General features: G+C 41.7%; 1 protein-coding gene across 1 annotated transcript in view; it reads right to left on the bottom strand.

Moving 5' to 3' along the window:
- Nucleotides 1-16,779, bottom strand: part of Oxct1 (3-oxoacid CoA-transferase 1) — a 120,632-nt gene that overhangs the window by 16,109 nt on the left and 87,744 nt on the right. Inside the window, exon 14 of the mRNA XM_028767552.1 lies at nt 14,208-14,297. Coding sequence (XP_028623385.1) covers nt 14,208-14,297 — 90 coding nt within the window. The remainder of the gene's footprint in view (nt 1-14,207; nt 14,298-16,779) is intronic.

Below are 16,779 nucleotides of genomic sequence, written 5' to 3'. Positions count from 1 at the left end.
AGAAATCTCATCTTCTCCTTTCATCTACTGTCACCCTCCTTGTGAGATTTCAAATTCTGCATGTCACAGAAGCTAAATTTAACAGCTGAAATTAATGATGAACATTGAACTTCTATCGTTGTCAGGCTCTCTTACATTTAATATAGCTCAAATAAGACGTGTCACAATGAATTCCAAGTCTGACTTCTAACGAAGCGAATAGTCTGTAGGCCTCCGAGGAACACATCCTGCAGAAAGCTCTCAGTTTGTTCTCATTATTTGAAAAAGAGCTGCATTAGGTGTGAAGGCAACCACGTGGATTTTAATGAACAAGCAACCCCATTTCAGGAGGAATGATGAATGTCACCAGGCAACACTCATGGAGCCCTACCAGCACAGACCATTTATAAACCATTTTCTGCATAAATAATATAGCATAGGTATATTATAGACCCAGAAATGAACCCACACACCTATGGTCACTTGATTTTTGACAAAGGAACTAAAACCATCCAGTGGAAAAAGGACAGCATTTTCAACAAATGGTGCTGGTTCAACTGAAGGTCAGCACATAGAAGAATGCAAATCAATCCATTCTTATCTCCTTGTACAAAACTCAACTCCAAGTGGATAAAGGACCTCCACATAAAACTATATACACTGAAACTAATAGAAGAGAAGATGGGAAAGAGCCTTGAATACTTGGGCTGAGGGGAAAGTTCCTGACTTTACATGAATGGCTTATGCTCTAAGAGCAAGAATTGACAAATGGGACCTCATAAAATTGCAAAGCTTCTGTAAAGCAAAGAACACTGTCAATAGGACAAAACAGCAACCAACAGATTGGGAAAAGATCTTTACCAATCCTACATCTGATAGAGGGCTAATATCCAATATATACAAAGGACTCAAAAAATTAGATTCCAGACAACCAAATAACCCTATTAAAAATGGAGAACAGAGCTAAACAAAGAATTCTCAACTGAGGAAACTCCAATGGCCGAAAAGGACCTAAAGAAATGTTCAACATCCTTAGTCATCAGGGAAATGCAAATAAAAACAACCCTGAGATTCCACCTCACACCAGTCAGAATGGCTAAGATCAGAAACTCAGGTGATAGCAGATCCTAGCGAGGATGTGGAGAAAGAGGAACATTCCTCCATTGTTGGTGGGATTGCAAGCTGATACAGCCACTCTGGAAATCAGTCTGGCAGTTCCTCAGAAAATTGGACATAGCATTACCTGAGGACCCAGCTATATAACACTTCTGGGCATATACGCAGAAGATGCTCCAACATATAACAAGGACACATGATCCATTATGTTCATAACAACCTTATTTATAATAGCCAGAAGCTGGAAAGAACCCAGATGTCCTTCAACAGAGGAATGGATACAGAAAATGTGGTACATTTACACAACGGAGTATTACTCAGCTATTAAAAACAATGGCTTCTTGAAATTCTTAGGCAAATGAATGGAACTAGAAAATATCATCCTGAGTGAGGTAACTCAATGACAAAAGAACACACATAGTATGTACTCACTAATAATTGGATATTAGCCAAAAAGCTTTCAATACCCAAGATACAACTCACAGACCACATGAAGCTCATGAACAAGGAAGATCAAAGTGTGGATGCTTCAGTCCTTCTTACGAGTAACAAAATACTCAAGGAAGCAAATATGAAGACAAAGTGTAGGACAGAAACTGAAAGAGGGGTTGTCTGGAGACTGTTTCACCTGGGTATCCATCCCATGTGCAGTCACCAAAGGTAGACACTGATGTGGATGCCAGGAAGTGCATACTGACAGGAGCCTGATATAGCTGTCTCCTTAGAGGTCTGCCAGAGCCTGACATATACAGAGGCAGACGCTCACACCTAATCATTGAACTGATCAAGGGGTTCCCAATGGAGAAGTTAGAGAGAAGACTGAAGGAGCTGAAGGGGTTTGCAGCCCCATGGGGAGAGCAACAATACCAACCAACCAGAGCTCCCAGGATCTAAACTACCAGCCTGGGAGCATATAGGGAAGGACTCATGGCTACAGATGTATATGTAGGGGAGAATGGCCTTGTTGGGCATAGGAGGGAGAGGAAGTCCTTGGTCCAGTGAAGGCTGGATGACCCAGTGTTGGGGGAATTTGAGGGTGGGGAGGTGGGAGTGGGTGGGTAGGGACACATCCTCATAGAAGCAGGAGGAGGGGAGATGGGATAGGGAGTTTCTGGGTGGGGGAAAAATGGAGAAAAAAGATAACATCTGAAATGTAAATAAAATATTCAATAAAAATTTTTTAAAATAATAATAATAATATAGCATAGGTAGGAATGATGTAGATGTCTCACCAAGGAAATTTTGCACAAAACCTGGTCCTTCTCACACTATCTGTGTGAGACTGGTGTGTTCATACTTTTCTTGCCTGTCTCACTTTACAATTATTAGATTTAAATTAAATGCAGCATCCAACACTTTGTATGAATAACTGTTAACTGCTGTTGTTTATAGAACCTATAATTAAAATTCATGTAACCTTCTGTCTTAGTCAGGGTTTGTATTCTTACACAGAACATGATGACCAAGAAGCAAGTTGGGGAGGAAAGGGTTCATTCAGCTTATACTTCTATATTGATGTTCATCACCAAAGGAAGTCAGGACAGGAAGTCACACAGGACAGGAACTTGGAGGCAGGAGCTGATGCAGAGGCCATGGTGGGGTGCTGCTTACTGGCTTGCTTCCCCTGGCTTGTTCACCCTGCTTTCTTATAGAACTCAGGACTACCAGCCCAGGGATGGCACCACCCACAATGGGCTCAGCCCACCGCTCTTGATCACTAATTGAGGAAATGCCTTACAGCTGGATCTCATGGAGGCATTTCCTCAAGGGAGGCTCCTTTCTCTGTGATAACTCCAGCTGTGTCAAGTTGACACAAAACCAGCCAGTACACCTACCATTAGATTCTTTATGAGCTTCTAATTCCCTACATGAAGTCTGACATAGAAATAAGGAAAGGATGAGCTAAATTAATTTCCTCAGAACCACAGAACTAATGGTGGAGACACACCATAAGGCTCACCTAGGAAACAAGCACTGGGTGTATTTGTACAGTTAGAACAATGTAGCTAGATGATTCCATTCACACTTAGCTCCAAGACAGAGCAGAGATCAAGGAGAGAGCGAAAATAACACGCACACAGATGCTAAACGTCACTATTGCAGTGCAACCACAGGTTGGCTCTCGACACAAACTGTAGCTGACTCCCACGTTAGCACTTTCCCAAACACGCTGAGCCTCGCCTCACAGTATAGTGTGACAGCTGCATACATCAGTGATTCACAGAGCAGGAGCGATTGCTGATTTTGAACGTTTAAAAATACATTCTAATAAAGTCTGTCAGTACAGTATGGCAGCATCAAAAACACTGCAGGAGTCTGAAGACTAGTACTCCCATTTAATGGAGATCTGGAGGCATTTATTTGGACCTTTAAATTCTCTAGGTTGGAATCCTCTGTTGCCTGGATCTGCTTTCCTGATCAGATCAGAGACATTGGAGGTGCACTGAACGAGGAGGGGTTGAACTGATGCTTAAAACATAAAAGCAGGGGGAACAGGATCAGACATGGGGGTTGTGGGGAGGAGAGAAGCAGACAGGGCCAAAAGAATGAATGGTAATAAAGAGCCTCAGGGGAGGAGGGACTCTCTAGAAAGTACCAGAGACCAGGGACATGAGATGCTCTCAAACTCATTGGGAGTCACCTTAGCCAAAATGCCCAACATTAGGGAGTCCACCTCCAGTAGACAGACAAGGCCTCAAGGGCCTCGAGTGGAGGGACTAGGTTACTAACCCACAGTCAAAATTTCTGACACAGAATTGTTCCTGCCTAAAAGAACTGCAGGGACAAAAATGGAGAAGTGACTGAAGGAAAGACAGTCCAGTGACTCTTGTGAGGGGCTGTGGGGGGGTGGGGGTGGGACCACCAAGGCCTGACACTATTACTGATGCTATGGTATGCTTACAAACAAGAGGTTGGCACAGCTGTTCTCTGAGAGGCCCTACCAGCAGCTGACTGAGACAGAGGCAAATACTTAAATCCAAACATTGGACTGAAGTCAGGGACCTCTATGGTTGAATTAGGGAAAGGATTAAAGAAGCTGAGGGGGAGAGTGACCCCATAAAAGACTAGCAGTCTTAAACAACCCAGACCCCAGGATGCTCCCAGAGACTGAGCCACCAACCAGGAGCATACACAGGCTGGTTCCAGGCCCCTGGCACATAAATAACAGAGTCCTGCCTAGTCTGGCCTAGAGGAAGATGCTCTTCATCCTCTAGAGACTTGAGGCCCCAGAAGGGGGTGGCTGGTGGCAAGGGGCATGCTCTCAGAGGCAAGGGGAAAGAGGAATGGGATGAGAACTGTGGGGGGGGGCTAAGTGGAATGATATCTTAAGATCGTCATAACCTTAACCAATTCCTAAATCCCATCTGTTTCCCTGACATCTTTCTTCCCTTTAAGATCTTAGGTACGTCACAATTTTGTTTTTCAATCACTTGTGCTTCAGAACCTTCTAAATTGGCTTCCTTGAGAGCTCTTTTAATTCTTTAGATCTCTACATGAAATCCTAGAACTACATTTTTCAGTAATGACCAACTCTGGTTAAATGATAATATCTCTTGCTACCATAGCAGTACACTTCAGGGCATCAAAATGAACTTAATCCCATGTAACCAGCTCATTTTTTCACATAAGAGAATGTTCTAGGAATTGGTTGTTCCCATATTACCAGGTATGGGGAATTGCACCAAATCACATCCCATCACCTCAGAGTCAAATGACCATAATCTTTCTAGTTGTCAGAATAGCCTCTCTAATATACCTTACATAGTATCCACTCCAGTGTCCCAAGGGCATCCATAGTGTGATGGCCTCTTTGATGCTCTGTGCTTCCTTCTCCCCACTACCCATGGTACAATGTTCATCTCCTATCAATTCCTAACAGCTTCTGAGCTTGCTCAAAGTTGAGACCATTCATCTCTGCATCTACAGGAACGAGAAGAACACTAAGTGTACCGCAATGACCAATGTGCTCTTGGATATTGCGATGTGGTTCAGAGTACTCTGATAGAATTGGAGCTATAAAAGACCATGTGACTAAGTAAGTACCTGTGGGCTGCCTGGGGCATCACTTTAGCTCTCTGAAATACACTTCCATAGTTGCACTATCTCTGAGCTCAACAGAAGTTCATCTAACAGAAAGACTTGAAAGGAGATCATAAGATTTGGGTGTGAAGAGAGCAAAGGAGAGGACCAAATACACACCAGGCCTGCCGTGTGAACCACAGAACATCAAACGGAGAAATGAAATGCGTTTCTGCCTCTTCCACTGGCCCCTTTTGAATCATCAAAGCTTGTTAGAAGCTACCAGATGCTGAGCTCTGTAGGAGAATAGTTAATCTATGGCACAAGGAAGCCAATATCAAGTCGTTCTTTAACCTCAACACAGTATCACAGAAGCCTGCTTGTCTGCATGCCCAGAGCCTTTTCCCTGACCACCTCTCATCATATTGGTGAAAGCAAGTGAACTATTTTCTACATACACGTACAGCTCACTGTGGAATGCCGTGCTTGTTACCAATTACATGACTGTCAGGTTACTAGGATGACTGCAGTGGGGCATAACAAATTTGGACTGGCTAAACAAAGAAAATCATGTGCACAGAGTACCTGGTCAGTATGAGCTTGCTCTCACTGAGTTTATCCTCACGGGACATTTTAGCCTTTCCGGGTACCTATTCAGTAGATCCTAACAGTTCTCATGAGGCACTGGTGGAGATGTTCTGTTCTCACAGAGACGTTTTACAATTTCTGAATTTTGTTTCTCTTAGATAGGCATTGTGCTTATGCAACTCATTTAAAAATACAAGGTTTAATCCTAATCCTTTTAATAGCTGCTATTACAAACTGTTTTGGATAATTAAGTAATCCAAGTTAACAGTCAGTCAATCAAACTCATAGTCATGTTAGATCGTACTCTGGATTTCACAAAAATATACATCTTGGGTTGTACAGATAGGTAGCTGGAGACAGACAATGTTTGCTTATTCAGATATGCTATAAATAGACAGATGGTCTTCAAAGGCATCAGAAATCCACAGAATATGGCATCTAAAATCATTCATTATTAAAAGATCTTTTGACTATGAGACAGAATTACTCTTGACAATACCCCCATCCCACATCAAAGAGGATGTTAAGCATCAATAACCTCCATATGGAGTTACTTCAATTGTGGAAAACTAGCCACTAGGGGGGAAAAAAAGCCCTAACGTTATCTGCAGCAGAATAGTGTCCAAATAAGACAAACAGATGCAGGATAGTCAACTGCTAAGCTCTGCCAAGGCAGGGCAAGCTAGTCCTTCATAATTCCTGCTTCACTTAAAGCCTGTCAGATATTCTGGGCCAAAAGACTGAAGATAGATGCTCTGATGTTATAAGGAATATTGGGGACTGTCCATGCAGTAAGCTATCTTTGTCATTTCTATGATTTTTGGAAGCTGCATCCTTGTGCTTCCTGCACACTCAAATAATATTTATTTCTTCTCAAATCTCTGATGAGGTTGAAGACTAGATAGTTATAGTCTCACAATTAACCTTACATTGTTTAGGATTAAGAAGATGCTCTAGATCTAAAAAGATGTTTTTAGAATGGTAATACAGGTTAAGATAATAAAAGATTTAAATACAAAATTCTAACTCACCAAGATAGGATAGATGATAAAATATTTTATCTAAATTGCCAAGTATAATGAACTAGACATTATAAATGTATATCATATCTTATAATTTTCATAAATTGTTATAATTGTATTCATCTTAAATCTGAGAGAAAAGGAGCCTTTTATTGGACTAAAATGGGGAACTGTTGAGGTTTGGCCTGTTGCTAAGTGTTGTAATGCTAAGTGAGGGTCCCCAAGACCTGGTTGCCCCAGAGATGAGAGTCCACCCATAGACCTAAGGACTATTTGTCCTTGTCCCAAAGTTATTTCTGATTGGTAAATAAAGATTTCTACAGTCTATAGCTGGGCAGAATTGAGATAAGCAGTGCTTGATATTAAGGAACATGCTACCATCGGTCAGATGAGTCATGAAACAATGGCCATATGGGTTGGCTATTCGTAGTTATTCGGAGCTAAAGAGCAGCCCAGATGGAACACAACGAATTATATAATGGAAGTATTGGTTAGGAAATAGACACAATAATATGGAAGGTAGATACCTGCCCAACATTAGTGCTGTTTAAGGAACATGATAAATATAAAGGTTGTGTGTGTGTGTTTTATCTAGGAACTAAATGGTCAAAGGCAGGGTAAAAACTCTGGATTGGGAGTAAATATTTCTACAACAATTATGAGTGATCCTTATGTGTGGATGAAGTAGCAGTTAGTATTCACAGGGATACTCAAAGAGTAGCCAAATGAGACAATGGGTGTGGCAAGCCATTTACCCCCATGAAGAAGCTTCAGGATTTTGAGGCTCTGTCTCTTCAACAGGATCATCTTGTTACCCAAGCTTTCACTCTCTCTGTAAAGGCTGAATCTTGCCATCTTTAGCATCTGTATAGCAGAGCCCAGGAATAAGTAGGAAATCTTTTCTACTCACAAAAAGGAGTGGTAACTTAGTTTTTCTTAGTATAACTTTTTCTCTTCCTTAAAAAAAAAATAGCATTTCATTGGCAAACCCAAACTTTTATAGTTGAAAATTATTGGACTGTGTTGTGTCCACATGTCCATGATGGGTTATTTGTTTCTCAAGGATGTCTATCGTAAGGGAGAAATAAAAGGGAAAACACATGTAAACATGTCTGTTTTCTTAGTTTGATATTATGATGGTACCAGGACCTTGTGTGTACTAAGTGTACATTTTACTACAAAGTTACAAATACCCCAGACCCCTTAGAATTTTGATTTGTTTAAGGTAGACTATTTTTCTTCCAAACTATATAGACTAATTAGCAGTCAGTATAGAAAAAAAAAAATGATATGCTTTCCAGGTAGTTTCACAAGCAGAAACTACCACTAATTATGAATCAATCCAAAACAAAAGTATACTTTATTTAATTGAAAGTACTTTTCAGTGTTGCCAGAAATTACCACAGAAATCTTTCATATTTGTTGATTTTAGTAATACATTTGGACTAAAATAAATGAGATTAATAAGCTTCAGTCCATTTTTATAATTCTTTTTCAGAAAAAAAGGAAAGAGAAGATAAAATTGGCGTCAAAATATCTACATGAGACCTGTGTTCCCAGCTAGATTAGACAAAATCAGAAAAATCATTCTCAAAGATTCATTCGCAACTTTATAACAACACAATTATGACTCCACTTACTCCCTCAGAACCCAAATCTCTCACTGTATTAAAAAGAAAATATAAGCCTTCCTCAGAAACAGAGCTCTCTTTAGTGTTCTCAAAAATAGAGGTTCTGCCTTAGCTTGTTTACAGTAAATGTTAAGTTCAGCTCAAGTGCTCTGCTCCCCCACCCCCCTTAGACCCTGGGAACAGATGTCAGCATTCAGTACTGAGAAGGAAGCACTCAGTTTCTACTGTTGGTGGTGACAGCACTGTCAGGAAAGTTTTGCAAAGGCACAGGAGATTTAGAGGAAAAACACCCAGACTCTGGGCTTAGTCCTATTCTCTTTCCATTTGATTTTACTGGAATATTTAATTTCTATGGAGTTTGGTTTGTCTATCTGCAGAATGGAAATAAGATCTGCAACAATGAAACGGAAAGAATGAACATCAACAACCGGGAAGAGCTAAGAGTATTCTATGTGCTCGGAGTATTATGATCTGAATTATCTATCAATGCAACAAGAATTCGCCCAGTCTGACTAATATTTTCTATACTCTAACAGAATGGCACCATTGGGCCCCATGCCCACAACACACAGAGTCCGAGCTCTTGTGGAGCTTCTCACCTTCTAATGAAGAGGTATGGGAAGGTCTGTAGAAAGGCCCTGAGAGAAAGCCTCTCTGGTACCCTGAGCCCAAGTGATGTGTGGGGGTGAGCCACACAGGTTGTCTAGGGGAGGGCATTTAAGGCGTACAGAATACTAAGTACAAAAACCTTGATACAGGATTCAAGAAGAGAGTCCAGTGGGAGTAGAGGAACGGAGAGAGTGGTTGCAAGTGGTAGGGGAATGGAGTAAAACCATACCATGTACACTTTAGAGACAACAGTGAGGAACAGTCTTGAATCTAAGTGATATGGGAAGCTCTTGGAGGGTTTTTGGGCTGAACAGAGATGGCATGTCCAAGTGCTTATGGGTTCATGAGTGCATGCATGCATGTGTGTAAAATAAGTGTGTGTATGTGTGTATACACACACATATACATATATGTGTATACACACACACAATATGTAAAGCCTGCTGGCACCTAGCCCTTCCACCTTTGCTTTCTAAGAAGGACATAATCAATCCCCAACAATCACTGTCTCGAACTGCCCTTATGTTTACTCCCTTATCTATTATAACACTAAGGTCCCTGTGAAACTCTGCCCTGGCAGTCAGCTGTCTCTGAAAATGCTCCACACATCCCACGGGAAACTTGTTGTCACCGCTCAAAATGAACTGTCTATTTAGCCATAAGACCTGTCAGACAGCCTTCTATCATAAATGAATAAGCAGACTGAGATGTCTGAAGAAGAATCACATCTCTTCATTTCTATTTCCTCAGCCCCTATCCTAATAGTGCCCATCACATACTAGTCCTTGATAAACACTTGATGCCTGCATACAGACGTGACCCAACACACCCGCATAAAGTTTTCCCACCAAATTTCAAGGCAAAACATCAAAGAACATTCCTTTGGCCATTCATAGAAGATAACAAACACTCCACCTGCAGACCCATTTGCCTATAGCTTTGTACAGGTGGTAGTTACCAAAAGAAAGCCCAAAAGGGTGACGTGAGGTGAGTAGGGTCACCCAAGGGCAAGAACCACACTGTGGAAGAGAACTGAAGTCCTGGAAACAAGGATGGCTTAGGGGAGGGGAGCTGATCCCATACTGCAGATAGGCTAAGGTAACCCAGGCATCGTGGATGGTATCAAGATTTAAAGAGTAATTCCTTAGTTCATGTACTTGATTACAAGGAGGGTCTCGGGCAATTGGAAGACGGTCAGCGCACTGCATCAGGGACCTAAATAAACAGGAGAGGAGAAGCAGAGCAAGGAGAAGACTACAGAGCACACAAATTCTTGTTTGTGGAGATCAGGTGCAAGCTGAAAGACACCATGGCAGTTCAAATAGAAAAGTAGAGACATCTGATTTCTCTAGCTGAGCTAGAAAGAAGATGGGACCATTTAGGTGAAATTGAGATAAATAATTTCATTTGAGAACACGTTGTCCTTGAGGTAGCTCTGGGACATGCAGGTAGAAGTTCTCTAAAAGGAATTAGCAATACAATTCTGGAGCTCACGGGGTATTACAGTTGGAGACAAAGGCTTTCTGGAACCACTTAGGGAAATACAATGGTGGGTATGAAAAGAGTGTTTTAAATAGTACCCCCAAATGGTATAGAAGGTGTAAAGCTCAGAGGCCCACAGATGGAGATTCAGGTCCTGTTTGGAACTCACTGAACATCTGTGGACCCAAGTTGTCAGTGTAACTCAGCCCTAAACAGACAGAATAAGAGAAGAGCAGAGTACTATACATGGATGCATCTTTTAAAGTATAACTCAAACATTCCAGATATCACAAATGTTCAAAGAGCACCAACCCCAGCCCAGTGGCATAGAGGAGAGGTTCAAAAATGCTGTATGCCATTGAGCTACTAAGCATCCAGGGAAAAAGATTGTAACACAAAATCTAAGGAAATAAAAATACAGAGAGAGTGCACATTCTAAGATTATTTTCTCTCAAAGCCTTTACTGATGGCTTTCTCGCCAGAACAATGGGAGTTATGGTTGGGAAAGGGGGCACAAAGGAGTCTCTCTGAAACTTAAGATTCCTGAAAGGACAAACTTGGGTAAGATGGGTAGAGACAGGTCAATGTGAAGACCATCTGTGAGAGCAAGGCAGACATTGGCTGGCAGAGATTGAATCACACTCCTAGCCCGCTACTTTCCTACAGTGGCTTGCCTACATTCTGAACTTATTCAGAGGCCCTCCAAGAAAGTGAGACTAAATCTGTGCAATGCTAGGCACACACCCAGCCACTAAGGACCCAAACTCTTCCTGATTTCCTTTCCAGTTTTAAAGGGCAAAAGACAGAATAGGTCAAAGATGAAAAAAAGAGAAGTATGTGTGTGGGGAATTGTCCAAGAGTTAACTTTTTAAAAACACTATACTATCTAAAACGAAGAGAGATGGGAGGACAGCAAGAAAGCACTCTCTGTACAATTCTGCCTTGGTATTGTTATATCCCAACCTCAATAAAAACAGCATCCCTGTCTGATGCTTGCACCTGCTGCTGGCCCCAGAAGTTGCCAAAAGCCAAGGAGTCACTTGGGAGCAGCACCAGCAGGCAGCCAGTTTTGCCAAGATGTTTTAATGAAAGAAAGATGTCTTAAAGGTCAGCCAATGCGCCTGTAACCCTACCGGTGAGTACGGAAGTACAAAGGCATAAAGCCACACCTGAAACACCACACCGGTGGGCAGTAGGTCCAGACACTTACAGGAACAAGAGCTTGGCTCAAGAATGCAAGGCTACATTTCTCTCCTGTTTGAATCCCTTTGTGAGCTTTGTGCTCTGAGTTTATAAACCTGTGGGGGCTGCTTATACATTGTAACACAGCAGCAGTTGCTAGGCAGCCCCCAAAAGGATGGCTGGGTAACTGGAAGGGCTATCCTTTCCAGCAGGGAGGACTTGGCAAGGTTTATATACACATACCATTCACAGTGAGTCCAGAGGAACAGTCTCAAGTAGCGTCACACTCCCAGGACGACAAGTGAGACATGAGGACAGATGCTTTTGTGGACAGTATTTATAGCTTACCTAAATGTTACCTGTGAAGAGTCTTAAATAACTATTCTAATCACAGCTATGAATAATGCAGTCCCAATACTCCGAGGCAGGAGGATGATCATGAGTTTAAGGCCAGCTTTGCCTCCAGGGTGAGGTTCAAACAAGCTTGGATTAGAGAATGAAACTAACAAAAAGCCCTCCGTCCAAGTTTTTGAAAAAAAAAAAAAATCACAAGTAGATTTTCTTCTGCTTTGTTCAAATGAAAGCATCTGTGGGAAACTCTCCAATTCTAGTATGAAACACCCCAATTTCTCAGAGAAAGGAGGGAGGGAAAACCTGTGACCTTGCATTTGCAGGGAGCTTTAACAGGGATTCAGTCAGCTACAGGTTTGAAGCACCATTTATTTTCCTCTATCAGAAATTCCAGCTGAGAAGAAAAGACTGGTGAGAGAGAGGGAGGGGGAGGGCGAGAAGGAGGGGGAGGGGAGGGGGAGAGGAGAGGGGAGAGGGGGAGAGGAGAAGGAGAGGGAAAGAGGGAAAGAGGGAAAGAGGGAAAGAAGGAAAGAGGGAGACGGAGAAAGGGAGAGGAAGGAGAAAGAGAAACACTGGCCTAAAATTTTGAAAATGAATGTGGAAAAATAATCCAAAATAAGTCAGACCCCATTGCCTATGCATCAACAGCACAATAACAACCAAGGGGAAGTTGGATGGAATTCCCTCCAAATACATTATGTTTCAGAGAAGACTTAGATTTGATTTGCGGCTTGGCTCTCTTCCGCCTCCGAGATGAGCATTTTGGATGCTGTGCAAGTCATGTCGCAGAAGTCACCTGTGTGGCTCCCCCTTCTATTATCCTGAGTTCATGCTCTGCTGCTCGCTTCCCACTGTTTTCTAAACAAACCTATGCTAATTCATATTTAGGGCAGTTAACATTCACAGCTCTCTTCATCAACACAGCTCTCCCAGCCAGCAAGTGAAATGCAAAGCTAGCCCCGTACTCTTACATGGGCTGGTACATCACTAAATCAAGCCAGGCAGGCATACAACCATTCCACTCAGATGAGTAAGCCTCGCAGGATTAATAAAGGAAAAACTAAGGCCATATTAAGTGAGTGACGGACCATCCAAGACTGACTTCGCCAATCAGAAAGGAATAGGTCCTAGACAGGAAAGATAATAAGAAGTAAGCAAGTTGTACTAACAGCTCCATTTCTTAGAAGACTGGGCTTCACAGTAAAAGACAAGTCTCAATTTGGTAGTCATAAGACCTCAAACAAGTGACTCTTGGCTCTGCTGCCAGAACCAAAACACAAATTGGTGGGGGTGGCAGTGGGGGTGGGGACAGGACTATTATTAGAGGCCAGTGAGATGGTTCAGTGGGTAAGGATTCTTGCTTTCAAGGCTCACAGCCTGAGTGCAATCACCAGGACCTGAACCAACTCCTGTAATTTGTCCTCTGACCTCCACACACATGTTGTGGTAAGTGGATGCATGCACACACAAACAGACAATAAATAAATACATATGTAAATAAATAGATAGCTAAAAGAAATGTAGTGAAAAATAAGATACTTATTATCAACTTTCTGGACACGCACACACAAACACAGAATTGACTGACATGCAGTAAAAGCCCCATACATGTTAGCTATTTTTATTATAGGATAAAAGGAGGGAGGATGTTGAAAACGAACTCCATCAGATCAGTGATTTTGGTGCCATTGCAGAATCCTAGCTATGATCACCCAGTGTCTAGGAAGCACCCCATAACTGTTGGGTAGCTTGTCAAAAAATGTGCTTCTCAGAACAAGGATGCTTGTTGTCACCATAGCTGTTATGTCCTAATACACCCTGGAAAGAACCCCACAGGCTTGGTGAGAGGCCACACCATGCCCTTGAAAATACTGTTCCAAACCCACATCCTAGTGTGCTTTTCATGTGACCACAGTGAGTGGCAACTATCATGAGCTTAAATCAGGAATCGAGACATCTTCAGTGACTTCAGAGACAGTAAAGCTTTAACTTGGGAGGTGCACACAACGGTTCAAAGCATACCCTGATGCCTGGATTCCCTCAAAGTTGAACAAGCATCTGGCCAGGCAATGAACTGTGACCTTTCTAAATTCTTTCCCTTTTCAATATAAGTGCCATCACCTTGGATAAGCCAGAGAAAACTCAAAACCACAAGTCTGGTGACATGGTACACTGAGGCTCAGTGTACTGTGAGTTGTTTCAAATTTGTGAGGAAACACGTTGTTACCTTTGCAGAGTGTTCCATGGTGACCACCACTTTGGTTTTGGAACTGGACACTAAATCCATAGCTCCTCCCATTCCTTTCACCATCTTCCCCTGTAAAATAGAAACAGAAACTGAGTGGTCATGCACGGTTTACTTCTATCAGAAGAGGAAGTGCGCCGTTAACTTGCCAGCACAAGCCACCACAGGGAAAAACTTATCAATTGTCACTACTCAGTACTCAAAGCTCTGTAACCTAAAATTCTCTTATTCTGTTAGCCTACGGTTAGAGGACAATGTCCAGGATAATTTTTCAATATAGTTATAGTTGCTGCTATTATTATACCATTACTGTGTGTGCATATGTGTGAATGACACAAATGTGTGCATGACGTGTCGTGCATGAGGAACTTACAGGACAACCCTGTAGAGCTAGTGCTCTGCTCCCACCCTTCCATAGGTTCTCAGGATCGAGCTCAGCTCATCAGGCTTCTGCAGCAGGCCCTTAACCTGCTAAGCCAGCTCGCCAGCCCCCAGGATGAATTATTATCTCACTTTCACTAAGCATTGCTAATACTTTTTTTTTTTTGTTGACAACTTATTAGTACTAAGACAAGTGAATAAGAAACTAATATAAGAACCTTTGTAGAATTCTTCCAAAACCCGGAATGATTAGATTGAAACCCTGATAGCCATGACCTTTGCTTCTTTCTTTCAGACATGCCGTTGTCTTTCCCGATTTGTCTATTACCGACACTTTCTAAGGCACTTTTGGGTTTCCTATAGATTCACATTAGTAGACTGAGGCACTAAAGAAATCCTCTAGCAGTGACTAATGAGGAAGTTGCTTCTGTTTGTCCGTCCTTCTAGCTCTGGGCTTTCCTCTTGCACTTGGAAAAGAGGGACAGAGAACAAAAGGGAGAACTCTCCCAGTCAAGCAAAAACAGAAAGGAGGAGCTGCATTCAGAAGTGTCCTGCCACCATTGATCTGTTCTGACCCACGCCTCCACCTTCCTTCATTATTCATTCATCAACCACCTTTGATACGCCATGCACACCCAAAGATTCCACCCACTTGTTCTGTCTCCTAGATACAGAGTTTTGGAAAACACAGGTGTTTCCAAAGATGATGAAATAAATCCTCCCGTGGCACAGTGAAAAGACATGACTTCTAACATAGAAACTTCCTTAACATTTTATTTATTTATTTATTATTTTTAACCTCAGCCTTCTGGCTCATTAAATACCCTCCAATCATCTCAGAGCTCTGAGGGGATTAAACAGGGTATATGTGAGTCTAAGACAGGACCTCAAATCCATGACGTCAGAGACATCTCAGAAGTAATCACAGCAGGATGCAGGCATGAATTAGATGAGCGGTGTGTAGGAAAGGAGGAAGCAGCTGAACGCTTTGTGGCTTACAGACTGCACCAAGGAGATGGGGAGCAGCTGGCTATGGTAGCGTGGAGAGGTGTGGGGAGCATACAGGATCAGTTAGACTAAGACAGGGTTTGAAAGAATGCAAAATATCCATTTAAATATGCAATTTTAACTTCGCCATCAAAGCCATGACCCTTAGTCAGCTGCAACCCTAACAGGTTGGTCATCAGGTCATCAGATTTTTGTAGAGAACACCAATATCTTTATGGCTCAATAAGCGTGGGAAAGCCATGGACAGAAACAAGAAACCAGAAATCAAGTTAATGTGCTATCAATTCCTTGAATGAGAAAAAAAAAAATAATCTTGGTTGGAATACGCCACAGGCAAACCTTGAGACATAATGATTACATAGGATGGAAACTTATGACAGCCCCTAATGGGGAGCTTGTACAACTTAACTAAAGGCAATGCACACACTTGAAATCACTCCAATTAGTTAAATACTTACAGAGTACAGAACTCTAAGCTGGCAGAAACAGAACTTGAAACAACTGCAGAACAGCTACCTGTTTGCTTCTGTTTAAAAGGGTCCTCTCTTTACACACTCATTGTATATGAAGTCTTCATAGCTCAGTTAAGTTTTCTGATGTTCTCTAGCCCCCAAAGCACAGGCTAGAAACTTCACAGCACCATCTTAACCTCTAATGCCTGCTTCGAAAAGTGAAAAATGCCCAAGACTGAACAACTGTAAAACTCTATGTGACATTGCCAAATATCAAGCCTCTCTGAATCTGAAATATATCTCTGCCATAAAGCCTGCATAGGACAATATATGGAAGTGCATGGTAAATCAAATTTACAAAGATATTCATAGAAACCTTCGGTCAACTCAAACTGTTGAGTATCTAGTGCAAGCTAGATACAACACTAGAAACTAGAAATCTTCAAAAATAAGATCTTTTTCTCTGAAATTTTCATTGTCTAATTAAAGGAGTGTAATGATGAGTAGATAGAGAAAGAAAGAGATTTCTATACATACACAGGCATGTATATGACATGTATCTATGTTTAGATAGACATGTATGTCTCTCTATATATACATATATGCACATATAATATTAATTATATAGATGTGTACATATATACACACACATATATGTATATATGTATACACACACACATACACACACACACACATATATATATATGTATATA

This window comes from Grammomys surdaster, unplaced genomic scaffold, assembly GCF_004785775.1.
Source record: "Grammomys surdaster isolate TR1022 unplaced genomic scaffold, NIH_TR_1.0 174, whole genome shotgun sequence".
Taxonomy (NCBI): domain Eukaryota; kingdom Metazoa; phylum Chordata; class Mammalia; order Rodentia; family Muridae; genus Grammomys; species Grammomys surdaster.
Note: the sequence above shows the minus strand (reverse complement) of the source record. Positions and strands in the feature narration are given on the sequence as shown.